General features: G+C 41.9%; 3 protein-coding genes and 1 pseudogene across 3 annotated transcripts; 2 read left to right on the forward strand and 2 right to left on the reverse strand.

The window, feature by feature from the left end:
• The first annotated feature begins 76 nt into the window (after window positions 1–76).
• On the forward strand, window positions 77–7,839 carry LOC103434250 (DExH-box ATP-dependent RNA helicase DExH12-like). Its single transcript, XM_008372574.4, has 4 exons — window positions 77–287; window positions 479–3,469; window positions 3,899–4,288; window positions 4,446–7,839. The coding sequence occupies exons 2-4, from the start codon at window positions 509–511 to the stop codon at window positions 7,635–7,637; spliced, it is 6,543 nt and encodes a 2,180-aa protein (XP_008370796.3). The 5' UTR covers window positions 77–287; window positions 479–508; the 3' UTR covers window positions 7,638–7,839.
• Window positions 7,840–7,983: 144 nt separating this feature from the next.
• Window positions 7,984–10,009, reverse strand: LOC103434366 (uncharacterized). Its single transcript, XM_008372699.3, has one exon. It carries the CDS (start codon window positions 9,901–9,903, stop codon window positions 8,032–8,034), a length of 1,872 nt encoding a protein of 623 aa, XP_008370921.3. The 5' UTR covers window positions 9,904–10,009; the 3' UTR covers window positions 7,984–8,031.
• Window positions 10,010–11,153: 1,144 nt separating this feature from the next.
• LOC103419519 (uncharacterized protein At4g13230-like) lies at window positions 11,154–13,686 on the reverse strand. The gene is made up of 3 exons (XM_029101540.2): window positions 12,092–13,686; window positions 11,857–11,916; window positions 11,154–11,763 (listed from the first exon to the last, which is right to left on the reverse strand). The coding sequence occupies exons 1-3, from the start codon at window positions 12,212–12,214 to the stop codon at window positions 11,539–11,541; spliced, it is 408 nt and encodes a 135-aa protein (XP_028957373.1). The 5' UTR covers window positions 12,215–13,686; the 3' UTR covers window positions 11,154–11,538.
• Window positions 13,129–15,697, forward strand: LOC139195111 (wall-associated receptor kinase 3-like; annotated as a pseudogene).
• The last annotated feature ends 5 nt before the right edge of the window (window positions 15,698–15,702 follow it).

Genomic DNA, 15,702 nt, shown 5'->3' on the forward strand with positions numbered 1-15,702 from the left:
ACAAAACGCTACACTTGATCGACAACAAAAAGCAGCCCAAATCATCATTAGGCCCAAGTAATCCAAGGGGGTCATATTTCTCTACGCATTTCTGTGGAAATTGGGTGTCAGAGCCGAGATAAAAACAAGAAAATTGGAGGAAGAAAATCAAATTTAAAATCGGTTTACACTCTCAGACTGGCCAATAGTAAAAACCTGGCTGCCATACTTTCCGAAGGCGGCGTCCGAGACGACGGAGAGCGAGTATAAGAACCGGTTGCACGCTCGTAATTAAACCGCTACTCGCTGTGAGTGCTTTCATCTTCTCTACTTTTCTGCATCGTTTTTAGCTAGGGTTTCTGTTTGCGTTTTCTGGTTTTTTAATTTAATTTAATTATATATATATATTTCAGATTTTACGTTTTCGTCGTTATTTGAAATTGGAGTTGCAGTAAAACCCTAGGCTGACTTGTTTGGAGGTTTTGAATTTGTGTACTAGGGTTTCTGAGATTCGGATTGAGATCTTGAAATGGCGCAGCACTTGGGCGGCGGTGCGGAGGCGCACGCCCGGTTCAAGCAATACGAGTACCGTGCTAACTCGAGTTTGGTGCTGACCACCGACTCTCGCCCACGTGATACGCACGAGCCCACCGGCGAGCCGGAGTCTCTATGGGGAAAGATTGACCCCAAGCACTTCGGTGACCGGGCTTACAGGGGAAGACCGCCGGAGCTCGATGACAAGCTTAAGAAGTCGAAGAAGAAGAAGGAGCGGGACCCGAATGCTGAACCTGCTCCAGTTCGGCAGAGTAAAAAGCCGCGGCTTCATGAAGAGAGCGTGCTCACGGCCACTGAGGAAGGGGTTTATCAGCCTAAGACCAAGGAAACCAGGGCTGCCTATGAGGCTATGCTCAGCGTCATTCAGCAGCAGCTGGGTGGCCAGCCTTCGAGTATCATAAGCGGCGCTGCGGACGAGATTTTGGCCGTTCTTAAGAACGAGAACTTTAAGAATGCTGATAAGAAAAAGGAGATTGAGAAAATGTTGAATCCTATACCCAACACCGTCTTTGATCAGTTGGTTTCAATTGGGAGGTTGATTACTGACTTCCAAGATGGGGGTGATGCTGGAGGGTCTGCCGTGGCTAATGGTGATGAAGCCTTAGATGACGATGTGGGTGTTGCGGTTGAGTTTGAAGAAAATGAAGATGATGATGAGGAGAGTGATCTTGATATGGTCCAGGAGGACGACGAAGAGGACGACGATGATGTGGCTGAACCACATCAGTCTGGGGCTATGCAAATGGGTGGTGGGATTGATGACGATGAAATGCAGGAAGCAAACGAGGGTATGAGCCTTAATGTTCAGGACATTGATGCTTATTGGCTTCAGAGGAAGATATCTGAAGCTTATGAGAAACAGATTGATCCACAACAATGCCAGAAGCTTGCTGAAGAGGTGCTCAAGATACTCGCTGAAGGTGATGACAGGGAAGTTGAAACCAAGCTGTTGGTTCACCTTCAATTTGACAAATTCAGCCTTATTAAGTTTCTATGTCGAAACCGGCTGAAGATTGTCTGGTGCACGCGTTTGGCCAGAGCCGAAGACCAAGATGAGAGGAAGAAAATTGAGGAGGAAATGCTGCAGTTGGGTCCAGATTTGGCTGCAATTGTAGAACAGCTGCATGCCACAAGGGCTAGTGCAAAGGAGAGGCAAAAGAACTTGGAGAAGAGTATTAGAGAAGAGGCTCGCAGGTTGAAGGATGAGAGTGGTGGAGATGGGGACAGGGGTAGGAGGGGCCTGGTCGATAGAGATGCTGACAGTGGTTGGTTGAAGGGGCAGGCAGAGCTACTTGATCTTGATAGCCTTGCACAAGAGCAAAGTAGACTTTTGGTGTCAAAGAAGTGCGTGCTTCCAGATGGGTCTTACAGACATCCCAGCAAGGGATATGAAGAAATCCATGTGCCAGCCTTGAAACAGAGACCATTTAATCCTGATGAGAAGCTTGTAAACATATCTGCCATGCCAGAGTGGGCTCAGCCGGCTTTCAAAGGAATGACCCAGTTGAACAGGGTACAGAGTAGAGTCTATGAGACTGCCCTTTTCAAAGCGGACAATATCCTGCTATGTGCTCCTACTGGTGCTGGAAAAACTAATGTTGCAGTGCTCACTATACTTCAGCAGTTTGCGCTGAACATGAACAAGGAGGACGGTTCCATAAACCACAGTGATTATAAGATTGTATATGTTGCACCTATGAAAGCTCTTGTTGCGGAAGTTGTTGGAAATCTTTCTAATCGTTTGAAGGATTATGATGTCAATGTGCGGGAGTTAAGTGGTGACCAGACATTGACTCGCCAACAGATTGAAGAAACTCAAATTATTGTCACAACCCCTGAGAAGTGGGATATCATTACCCGAAAGTCAGGAGACCGGACTTACACTCAACTGGTCAAACTTCTTATCATTGATGAAATTCATCTCCTCCATGATAATAGAGGCCCTGTTCTTGAAAGTATCGTTGCTAGAACTGTTAGGCAGATTGAGACCACTAAAGATCATATTCGGTTGGTGGGGTTATCTGCTACTCTCCCTAACTATGAAGATGTGGCATTGTTCTTGCGTGTTGACCTTAAGAAGGGACTGTTTTATTTTGATAACAGTTACAGACCTGTCCCCTTATCTCAACAGTATATTGGAATCATGGTGAGGAAACCATTACAGAGGTTCCAGTTGATGAATGATCTCTGCTATGAGAAGGTCGTCGCTGTGGCTGGAAAACATCAAGTCCTTATCTTTGTCCATTCGAGGAAAGAAACAGCCAAAACAGCTCGAGCTATAAGAGATACTGCACTTGCCAAGGACACCCTTGGCAGGTTTCTTAAAGAAGACAGTGCTAGCCGAGAGATTCTAACTACTCATACAGATTTGGTCAAGAGCAATGATCTCAAAGATCTTCTGCCGTACGGTTTTGCCATTCATCATGCTGGATTGAACAGGGCAGATCGCCAACTGGTTGAGGATCTCTTTGCTGATGGGCACGTACAAGTTTTGGTTTCCACAGCAACACTTGCTTGGGGCGTGAATCTGCCAGCTCACACTGTGATAATCAAAGGGACTCAGATCTATGATCCAGAAAAGGGAGCATGGACTGAACTAAGTCCTTTGGATGTTATGCAGATGTTGGGGCGTGCAGGAAGACCTCAGTACGATTCGTATGGAGAAGGGATTATCATTACTGGCCACAATGAGCTTCAATACTATCTTTCTTTGATGAACCAACAGCTTCCCATTGAAAGTCAATTCATATCCAAATTGGCTGACCAACTTAATGCTGAAATCGTTCTTGGAACTGTTCAAAATGCTAGAGAAGCTTGCAATTGGATAGGATACACTTACCTGTATGTTCGCATGCTACGTAACCCCACACTCTATGGTTTGGAAGCTGATGTTCTCTCCAGAGATATTACATTGGAGGAGAGACGAGCTGATTTGGTAAGAATCGCTCAAACTTAGCATTATTTGCTGTTGACATTTTCATTCCCTTGCAACATTAGTAATAGTAGTATAGTATATAACCATATTCTTAATTGCACTAGATAACAAACAAGTGCATATCAATGGAGAGGAAACACGCGAACAAAAGGGGCTTGACATAGTAATGTCAAAAAGTAGTATTGGTATAGGAATTTGCTTGTCCCATTCTATTAGATATTTTATGGCATTTGAGTCTGTGTTGACCATGATGGTTTTTGGGTTTTGATATATTTCATCTTTAATTCTATCTGGTTTCTCTTGGACTCATTTAGTGCTCGTCCATTCTGTTCTTATCGTTGCTGTGGCACTTTGTAGCATTTATCTGGATTCCTGCATTCTGTATTTCTTATGGATCTCTCATTTTGTCTCAACCATTTCATTTTGCAGATCCATTCTGCTGCAACCATCTTGGACAAGAATAATTTGATTAAGTACGACAGAAAAAGTGGATATTTCCAAGTTACAGACTTGGGTCGCATTGCAAGTTATTACTATATAACTCATGGAACAATATCCACATATAATGAGCATTTGAAGCCTACAATGGGGGATATTGAGCTTTGTCGATTGTTCTCGCTCAGTGAAGAATTTAAGTATGTTACTGTGCGGCAGGATGAAAAGATGGAGCTAGCAAAGCTTTTGGATCGTGTTCCCATTCCGGTGAAGGAAAGCCTGGAAGAGCCCAGTGCCAAGATCAATGTCTTGCTGCAAGCATATATCTCACAGCTGAAGCTTGAGGGGCTTTCGTTGACATCAGATATGGTCTACATTACTCAGGTTTGTATTATTATTTCATGCTTTTTTCTCATTTATTGTTTGAGATACAGTTTGGATTGTGCTGCCAGCTTGTTCTAGCTTACGTATATATTTTGTTTCTCTTATCCTGTTATTCATTTTCTGCTCTTTTTTTTTTTTCGGTTTTGGATTTGTTCAGAGTGCAGGGCGTCTTCTACGAGCTCTTTTTGAGATTGTCTTGAAACGAGGATGGGCTCAACTAGCGGAAAAGGCTTTGAACATGTGTAAGATGGTTAACAAGAAGATGTGGAGTGTCCAAACACCTCTTCGCCAATTCACTGGTATTTCAAATGATATTTTGATGAAGCTGGAGAAGAAGGATTTGGCCTGGGATAGGTATTATGATCTCTCTTCGCAGGAGCTAGGGGAGCTTATTCGTATGCCAAAGATGGGAAGAACACTTCATAAGTTCATCCACCAGTTCCCCAAATTAAACCTTGCAGCCCATGTGCAGCCAATTACTCGCACTGTATTGAGGGTGGAGCTCACTATAACACCAGATTTCCAATGGGAGGACAAAGTTCATGGATATGTGGAGCCATTTTGGGTAATAGTGGAGGATAATGATGGCGAGTTTGTCCTTCATCATGAATATTTTCTGCTGAAGAAGCAGTATATTGATGAGGATCATACTTTGAACTTTACAGTGCCAATATATGAGCCCCTTCCGCCTCAATACTTCATTCGTGTTGTGTCTGATAGGTGGCTCGGGTCCCAGACTGTTTTACCTGTTTCTTTCAGACACCTCATTTTACCTGAAAAGTATCCTCCACCAACAGAGTTATTGGACTTGCAACCACTTCCCGTGACTGCATTAAGGAATCCGTTATATGAAGCTCTGTATCAAGATTTCAAGCATTTCAATCCTGTTCAAACTCAGGTTTTCACTGTTTTGTACAATTCAGATGACAATGTCCTAGTTGCTGCACCAACAGGGAGTGGGAAGACCATATGTGCAGAGTTTGCTTTATTGAGGAATCATCAGAAGGGCTCTGATAATGTCATGCGTGTTGTGTATATTGCACCTATTGAAGCTCTTGCCAAGGAACGTTACCGTGACTGGGAGAAGAAGTTTGGAAAGGGTCTCAATCTGCGAGTTGAATTATTAACAGGGGAAACAGCCACAGACTTAAAACTGCTTGAGAAAGGTCAGATTATCATCAGCACTCCAGAGAAATGGGATGCTTTATCCCGCCGCTGGAAACAGAGAAAGCATGTTCAACAGGTTAGTCTTTTTATTATAGATGAACTCCACTTGATTGGTGGTCAGGGTGGTCCCATCTTGGAGGTAATAGTCTCTAGAATGAGATACATAGCGAGTCAACCTGAGAACAAGATTCGTATTGTGGCTCTGTCAACTTCTCTTGCAAATGCAAAGGATCTTGGGGAATGGATAGGGGCTAGCTCTCATGGCCTTTTCAATTTTCCTCCTGGTGTGCGCCCAGTGCCTCTGGAAATACACATTCAGGGGGTGGATCTGGCTAATTTTGAAGCCAGGATGCAAGCAATGGCAAAACCCACATACACTGCAATTGTCCAGCATGCCAAGAATGGGAAACCAGCTCTTGTTTATGTTCCTACAAGGAAGCATGTTCGACTAACGGCTGTGGATCTGATGACCTACTCAAATGCAGACGGTGGGGAGAAACCGTCATTTCTGTTGCGGTCTGTAGATGATATTGAGCCTTTCATTGAAAGACTTGGCGATGAAATTTTGAAAGGCACTTTGCGCAGTGGAGTGGGCTACCTGCATGAAGGTTTAAGCAGTTTGGACCAAGAAGTTGTGTCACAGCTGTTTGAAGCTGGGTGGATTCAAGTTTGTGTCATGAGCAGTTCAATGTGCTGGGGAGTGCCGTTGTCAGCACATTTGGTGGTTGTGATGGGAACTCAGTATTATGATGGCCGGGAAAATGTTCACACTGATTACCCTGTTACTGATCTGTTGCAGATGATGGGTCATGCTAGTCGCCCTCTACTAGATAATTCTGGGAAATGTGTCATCCTCTGCCACGCACCTCGTAAAGAATACTACAAGAAGTTCTTGTACGAAGCATTCCCTGTTGAAAGCCATTTGCACCATTATCTACATGATAATCTGAATGCAGAAGTTGTTGCAGGAATAATTGAGAACAAGCAAGATGCTGTCGATTACCTTACATGGACTTTCTTGTACCGGAGGCTCACACAAAATCCCAACTATTACAATCTTCAGGGAGTTACTCAGCGGCATCTTTCTGATCACCTGTCGGAGCTTATTGAAAATACACTGAGCGACTTGGAGGCAAGCAAGTGTGTTGCAATCGAGGATGACATGGACCTTTCTCCTTTGAATCTTGGCATGATAGCTTCATACTATTACATCAGTTATACCACCATTGAGCGTTTCAGTTCGTCTTTAACTTCCAAAACAAAGATGAAGGGTCTTCTTGAGATTCTAACTCACGCTTCGGAGTATTCACAACTTCCTATTCGACCAGGGGAGGAAGAGGTAGTTCGGAGGCTAATTAACCACCAGAGGTTTTCCTTTGATAATCCCAAATGCACAGATCCTCATGTTAAAGCAAATGCTCTGCTTCAGGCCCACTTTGCTAGGCAGCCTCTGGGTGGTAACCTAGCGTTGGACCAGCGAGAGGTGATCCTTTCCGCTAGTAGGTTGCTTCAGGCGATGGTTGATGTCATTTCCAGCAATGGCTGGCTAAGCCTTGCTGTCTTAGCCATGGAAGTCAGCCAGATGGTGACTCAGGGCATGTGGGACAGGGACTCGATGCTTCTACAGCTTCCTCACTTCACAAAGGAGTTGGCAAAGAGATGCCAGGAAAATCCTGGAAAGAGTATAGAGACAGTGTTTGATTTGGTTGAGTTGGATGATGACGAAAGGCGTGACCTACTTAAGATGTCAGATTCACAGCTGCTGGATATTGCACGATTTTGCAACCGCTTTCCCAACATTGATATGCTATATGAGGTGCTTGATAGGGATAACATAAGGGCCGGGGAAGAAATCACTCTGCTAGTCACTCTCGAACGTGACCTTGAAGGGAGGACTGAGGTAGGTCCTGTGGATGCCCTGAGGTATCCCAAGGCCAAAGAAGAGGGCTGGTGGCTTGTGGTCGGCGATACCAAGACAAACTCGCTGCTCGCCATCAAGAGAGTTTCGCTGCAACGGAGGGCCAAGGTGAAGCTCGAGTTTGCTGCTCCTGCCGAACCCGGAGAGAAGAGTTTCATTCTTTACTTCATGTGCGATTCATATTTGGGATGCGATCAGGAATATGATTTCACTCTTGATATTAAGGATGCAGCAGGACCTGACGACGACAGCGGCAGCGAATGATATGTTCCCTGTTCTTCCAAGCATTTTCTCTTCTGTTATGTTTTTTATTTCCGCTGTTTCTGTTTCTTAAAGGTTATGGTTCGTATGTTCCATATGATGTAATATACTCTACTGGATGACGATAATTTTGCACGCATGCCCCCTTTCAGATTAAAGGGCTCGTTGGGGCTGTTTTTTCTAACAATATATTTTCTGCTTATAATTTTGTTATTAACTTATCGAAACTTTGTATTTATAGAGTTCTAATTTGAAATAAATATGAAACATATTTGAAACAAATATGAAAGAAATTATACAACAATCAAGTCTAATCTCGCTAAGTGAGGTCAGTGAGGTCAGTTGAAAGAAATCGTAAATCGTATGTACTATTAAACTGTAATACATAATAGTGCAATCACTCTGGTGGAGGTCCTTCCAGTCGGATGTAGTCGTACATAACTCCGGCGAAAGGTCCCCAGTTTCTTGATTGAGTAAGGTATATGGTGTTGTATCCTTGTTGTAGTCGATAGCTCGGCACATCAACACTGAAAAGCCAGTACAAACCATGAATTCCATGCCTTGCTATGGCATTGTCCTTCCCTATTAGCCCTGTCGAAAAATGAGGTGTGTCGGTCTGGTTGTTGAATCGAACCTGCAGTTCAGCATAGGTGGCCGAAGCCAATGCCAATTGGAGCGTATAATCTCCGGTCCAAACGTCTTCAAGTTGAAATACAATTTGCCATGTCGTTGCCTCGTATGTACCGTTTCTGTTTCTTGTCACATGAGCGTAAAACCAATCATCGTTGTAATTGTCTGTGCCGACGGTGTAGATGAGATCATGGTCAGGGTAATAATCTCCATATCGTTCCCACAAGCCATATTGCCTAAACTTGTTTGCGTAATTGTCAGTGAACAAACGGTTCACAAGGGTCGGATATGGATCCGGTATGTTGAACTCTGCGGCTGACCGATCGGGGATGCCAATCTCCCACAAGGTTGGACCACTTCTCGGAGGTTCGAAGGTAATATTAGCTAAGTTGATTTCACTTGCAGGTTCAATTGTAATATCATGCTCGTACTTGTAGTCCCCAATGAAGCCGGGAACAGTTGCATACAAACTATAGTTCCCCGGTCGAACATCTTTTATGTAGAAATAACCTTGCTTGTCAGCTTGAGTCCAGAACTGATAACCCTTGCATTCCATTTGCCATGATCCCGCGTATCCGCGTGCAGCCAATCCCACATAAGCATAACTTGCTGAATCTAGGCCCTCGTGGAAGTACGAATCCCATATTAGTAACTGACCAGCAACTGATCCACGTTCATCGGAGCTAGGAAAGTCTTCGGACTGAGTGAAATTGTACGGCCAACTCTTTACTTCTTCATACATCTGTTCCTTTGCATTTTCCCAGAGAGAGAAGGAGGCATTCGAGCTTGGAATGTCCGAGTTAAGATACACAAAGACAGGACCAAAAACCTTCTTCCATGCCTCACCTTCTGCGAAGGTCAGTCCAAAACCTCTCCCGACGTAGTGACTACTAAGAAACACAGTGAGGGAAGTTGGTCCCACATGAGAGGTAAGTTCCTGCTTGAACGGCCCCGCTGAACGAAACTCAGTACTAGGTGTGATCATCCAAAGACCTATAGCATCGTCAGTGCTAATCCAACCGTGAACCTTGATGTCTTTGACTTCACTGGAGTATTGGTATTTGTCATCCACCTCTCCTTTAAAGTCGGGATTGCTTGGATTAGTTAAAAGAACAGCTTCGCGATAGGCAAGGGCCTGAGCGTGGTCTCCGTCGCGATCTTTGGCTGTTGGCATGAATCTTCGTCTGTCGTCTGATACAGCCATGAATTGAAATTTATCTTCTCGAAGTTTCAAAACGAGTCTTGTTTGACCTAGGTGCAATTCCGGCCACCCTTCTAGACGCTCATATATGGCATATGCATAGAACCCAGCGCGGCCACGCTGCATTATGTATCTTTTGTCAACATTTAAGGGTAGCGTCCAATCACCGAGGGAAATATCAAAAGTTTTATTAAAAGAAATCTCTATTTGGTCTGCCGTCGATGTAACAATCTTGAATGTTGTTCCTTGTAGTCTGTCCAAGCCATTTTTCGAGACAAGATCCCAGTAACCTCTATTGCTTGGGGGGTTTTTGATTTCGAGCAAGTTGTCAATTCCCTTGTATTGAATTCCAATGACATCTCCTCCAGGATAAGAAAAAGTGACTCGGACAATGCCATTGTTCAGCTCCACCGTGTTATGAGTTTGTTGTGTTAGCATCTGGTTGAAATTGAGCTCATTACCATTAACACTCCTTAGTGCTCGCCTTCCAGAAATCGTTATCGTCTCAGAAGCACCATTATTATTGTGGAGGAAGAAGAGCAAACCCAGTAGTGCGACTGAAAAAACTCCGAGGATACCCCATCTCCTCCATTGCCTCACCTCCTCCATCGAAAGCATGTCAGCCTCTCTCCGCTTGGAAAAATAGAGTACTTGTTCGTAATAACAAATCAATGTAGTTTTTCTGTTTTGAGATTAACTGATTATATTCGATATTATATAGTCAGGCACATTCATCCTCATGTAGTTAGGACTCCTCGTGTTGTTGGAATTCCTAATATAGAGTTTGGTTTGATTTTCCTTAAATTAGAATATACGTCCGCTTTTATGTTTCTTTGTTACTTAAAAGTTTTCCTGGACGATTTAGGAAGTCTTGTTCCTTTTAATTTTCGGTAGATAATTTGTTTAGGATTTGGTTTGAATTTTCGTGGTTAAGTTGGGATTTCCGTTTGGTTGGTTTGGCTGCTACTTGCTCTCAGGTTAGGGGGTTTGATTTTTGGCAGAGTTCTGATTGCTTTCTGGAATATAATTTTTGTGTTTGAAATCCTCGGGTTTGATTCGAGTGCTGCTAAGCATGTTCCAGCTGTTGGTGTTTCCCTTCGAATTTAACCTAGTATTTGCTAAAATGAAACAGCTTCGGATAGACTAGGATCAGGTGACATCTGATTTTCCTCGTTGATTTAGGATTTCCCTTTCCCTTTTATGTTTCTTTGTTAATTAGAATTTCCAACTCCTAGTTTCCTGTAATACTCCATTGATAATCCGTCTAGTGTTCGGTTTGAATTTCCTTGTTGAGTTAGGATGCAAAGAAAGGTCAAGGTAGGTGAAGCTTGAATTGCTGCTCCTGCAGAACATTTTTCCTTCTGCGGGGAGAGGATGAGATGTTTTTTTTTCTTCTGAACATTTTTCCTTCTGTTATGGTTTTTGATTTCCACGCGCTATCTGTTTCTATAACATTTGGCTCATATGTTGGCTGATGATAAATCTCGCATCTGTAAGGCAAGCATTTGCTAAAATTCGCTTGCCTTCGGTTCTAGTGAATGGTTACAGCAACCCCTAATGCCTTATTTTTCTCGGCTTGTGGTTGTGCCAAGGATCTTCTTATGATATTCTTCTGTGGCCGCTCATGAATCTAAATTATTGAGAAATTGAGAACGAAAAAACTCAAAATAATAACAGCTTTTGAACTATTTGTACAGATAATTGGGAAGGATTTATTGACACTTGAATTTCCTTTACATTTGATACAAGAGAGAGAGAGAGAGAGACCAAACACTTTCTTGCAGTGTAAGGAACAATATCCCAATTTAACAAAATAAAAAAACAAAAGGAAAAAAGGAACAAAATATCTCAACAACAGGAGAAGGACTTACGTGAAACCCTAAGATGGTGGTGTTCTAGACCAATTATAAGAGGCTAAAACGTGCCATCATGTTATTAATCTAAAACACCATGCGTCCGGTAATGTAGGTAAGTCTCTCTCCCATAGTGGATACATTTGAAACGGGAAATACGTATATAACACAATTTTGAAAAGGAGGGTTAACATGAAATATGAACAAGGGACAGGATGAATTATATGGTCTCTTTCTTGGTATTCATGCTTTTCTTGACCTGCTCAGCATTTTCTTTGACGAATTCCTTGGATTCGTCGGCCTTGCCCATCACAGTGTCTGCCGCCTTCTGGGCGGTGCCCTTAGCTTGGCTCCATGCATCTTGTGCTGTCTGCTTTGCTTTCTCAGACACATCTTGTGCGGTTGCAGACACCTTGCTGGCCATGTCTTTGGCTGTCTGCGAAACCTGGAATCACACGATGAATCGTCAATACTATAAATTTCCCGAGAAATTTGTGGTTAATTACATGCTCCGCAGTAGAGTAAGTCTTGTTTTTACATTTTCAGCAGCATTCCTAGTTTCATTGACTTCTGCAGCTGCATCTTGCTGTGAACTTGCCTGCGATCATGAACCAAATTAATTGTTCTTCAATACATGTAATGTCATCAAGTCCACTAAATTGCAACCGAGGCTCCGAGTTCAATTCCCCCTCCCTAAGTATCGATCGCTTGTATAAACAAAAAAAATACAACAATAAAATCGGGACATGTTTAGTGATATATTTTATGCTTACTTGAATACGTCTAGGGGCTGTAGCCAAAAAAATCCTAGGGGTTGAAGTGGCGTTCCTTGCAACGGATGCTCCGACAAGGCCGGATTTGGGGACGGTGGTAAACAGACTAGTTAAGCTTGCCATAGTTGTTTTTCGATCCTTAATTAATGTTGACTTGCTTCTTAATTCTTGTACTGAATTTGTAAGAGGTTGCAGGAAGCCAAGTATATATATACAGAAGCAAGAGAAGTGAGATGGTCTGGATGTGCATGCATGCAAATTGCATCGAGGAGCATTTTCCGCAAATGGTTGGCTGGAAAATTGGTCTTTTAACGGTCGATCGGACGACCCAGTCAGTAAGAAATGGGATTCACTAATGTTGTCACTAAATTACTCTGAGGATTTGCTAAATGCTAATTAATTAGTAAAAATAGTAGGCGCTGTTCTTAGACATGACTTATTATACAGGGGCCACAGGCTATATAGCTAAAAATAGTTTGCCCTAAACACTAAGCTAGAAGGAAGAGGTATGTTGCTCAGTTTGTTAAGAGCTTTTACCCTTGAACTCGAGACCTGAGTGTCGAATTTGATTCTCCCCTACTTTCCTATTGCTTGTATTATATATGCCAAAAACGGAACCTAAGCCAGAAAGCTAGAAAGATTGAAATTGCTTAACTTAATGCTCAGCAAGTAAGATGAATATCATGGTTTAACTGACACTTAACTGTAAATGTTTAAGTTTTAATGTTGCCTTCATACAGGATTTGATTTGTTGATTTGGATTCTCCCTTGATTTATTATTGATTTTGAACCCTTCTGGAATCAAGTAACCTCTCCAAGAATATGTTCATTTTCTTTTATCTATATATAAATTTCCACCCAAAGTCTTTAATAAATAATATTAATCTTTAATTAATTTGCTATCTATACCAACTATTCGATAAAAGAAGGTAGTTATCCCTATGGATATGCTCCACTATGCCTTCTACATCTGATTTCAGAAGCTGGCTAGCTAGGGTTAGGCGCCATAATATTCTTTACGAAACAACTACAGTTTAATGATATTTTTTTTCATCCGTAATCGTGAGAGGTAAGTTCAAATTTCATGAATAGTCTCGTTGTATAAAAAACTTAATTAAATAAATAAAAACTTAGGGTTTTTTTTTAATAGTACAACGATATATTTTACACTAAGGGGGGTGGGGAGAGTTTGGCTAAGCAACACAATGGGCAACCTAATTTAGTATTGAATTTGCCATTCACAAGATTCGAACCTAGGACTTATCGCTTACAAGTAAAAAAAAAAAATCACCAAGCTGTTATTGGAAATACAAATAAAAACAGGTTGTAAATGGTTGCTGCTAGCTGTTAGTTGCTTTACAGGTTGTATTCACACTTGCTGCAACTACAAAGACTAAAGTTTCCTCCATGTGCTAGCTGAAAGTGTGTTGAAAGTGTCTAGTAGCTGGTGCATGTGTGAAAGAGTGTAAAGATGGTAAACACCATCATTCATTGCATGTGTTGTTGTATTTTTTATTAAAAGCACTTGAGTGGTTAGTCACTTTTTGCATGTATAACTAAGCCTCTTGTAAGGCTTTAGGACATTACATCTGATTGCCATTCCATTTCAGCAATTGAGTTTGGAAACTCTTTGAAATATATCAAAGTGCATTGTTTGCCGAAGCTTGTTGCTTCCCTCCTTTCTTTTTTTCTTTTTGTCCAATTTTATTGAGAGTGCAAAGTGAGAGGTGTGATAGAGTTTGTAAACTTATCACCCACATATATTGGTATTGAGTTAGTAAACTTTGAATACCAACAGCTGTAATACTGAGGGGCAAAACATAGGGTTTGTTAAACTTCCAGTCTGTCAGTGAGCGGGTTAGGAAGGGTCCCCATTTCTTTCTCACTCGGTAAATATTAAATACACAAACCTCCAAACTTACGGCAAGAAATAATATCAAAATATTCTGAAAATTGTGCAGAAGATACATCTACATTATTAGAGCTGAAACCCTAGCTTGTAATGTATACGTGTATATGTTAATATACATTTGGCTGCGGCCAATACTTAATTATCAGTATATATATATATATATATATATATATAACTGAAGATCACGAGAGAACACGAACGAGTATTCCGGATGATGATGATGATGATCATGGTGATGCCCGGATGCTCAAGCAATTATGGCAATCTTACCGACATTCCCTATCCTTTTGGCACAACTCTAGAATTAACCTTTCTCATTGCTTGTAACAGTAGAGAAAACGGACAACGACAACCATATTTCCCTAACTCCAACATAGCCATCCGTGCGATTATTCTTTATTGTAGAAGTTGATGAATACAACTTCTCGTCTTCAGATCTTCTAGACTTTCGCAAGAGAGTGACTTAGTTGGAGACGCAAAATGCAAATGTCGAAAAGGATTCAAGGGGGATGGATTGACAAGTGAAAAAGGTTGCGTCCGAAACGATGATACTGCATTTAAAAGGCTTGCTATTGCAATAGGTAATTAAGTACTTTAATAATTTCATTATATTCGTTTGCTTCTTACATGTAGCAGTTTATGATATGATAATAGGTTGAGGGATTTGCTCGTCTGATTTGAATACTAACATTTCTCGCATTTGTGGGTTAAGATAATTAGTCATGATAGTGTGCCCGACCTCTTCTAAAAAAAACGAAATCGTAAGCATTTTCAGATTTTGCTCAGGCATATATTTGCCAATGCCTTTTGGCGGTTATAGGGACTGTTTATGGATTTATTGGGGAACAAAGAGAAGAAGGTTCATGAAGCTCAAACAAAATGGTGGGCTATTGCTACAACAACTCTCCGATCATAGAGAACCCGTTGAGACGAAATTTTTAGCGCGGAGGAACTAGAAAAGGCCACGAACAATTATGATAAAAATAATGTCCATGGCCAAGGAAGTTTTGGAACAGTTTACAAAGGAGTTCTATCAGATAACACGGTGGTCGCCATAAAAAAGTCCAAAATTTGTGGCGAAAGGCAAATCCAAACATTCGTTAACGAGGTGATCGTGCTTTCTTGGATAAACCATCGTAATGTGGTTAAGCTTTTAGGCTGTTGTTTGGAGACGGAGGTGCCCTTACTTGTTTACGAGTCCATCACGAACGGGAATCTTTACAGACACATTCATGATCGGAAGCAAGGAGATTCTTCCCGGGTTCTTTCGTGTCAAACACGTCTTAAAGTTGCGATAAAGATTTCAGGAGCTCTTTCGTACTTACACTCGGAAACTTCCATACCTATCATACGAGACGTGAAGACTGCGAATATATTGCTGGATGAGGATTACACGGCAAAGATCTCCAACTTTGGAACTTCGAGGCTTATTTGGATCGATGAGAGTCAGTTAACTACGTTAGCACGAGGAACGTTTGGATATTTGGACCCGGTATACTCTCTGCGCAGCCAGCTGATAGAAAAGAGTGACGTTTATAGTTTCGGAGTGAGCTGCTAACTGGTAAGCAGGTCATTTGTTTTTCAAGGCCGGAGCGTGAAAGAAATCGGGCTATGTATTTTGTTTCTCATACGAGTGAGCTGCTAACTTTGGTACATGTTTTCTGACAGTTTATCGTTTGGTGAATTGATTTCCGCATGC

The sequence above is a fragment of the Malus domestica genome, chromosome 04 (genome assembly GCF_042453785.1).
Source record: "Malus domestica chromosome 04, GDT2T_hap1".
NCBI classification, from domain to species: Eukaryota; Viridiplantae; Streptophyta; class Magnoliopsida; order Rosales; family Rosaceae; genus Malus; species Malus domestica.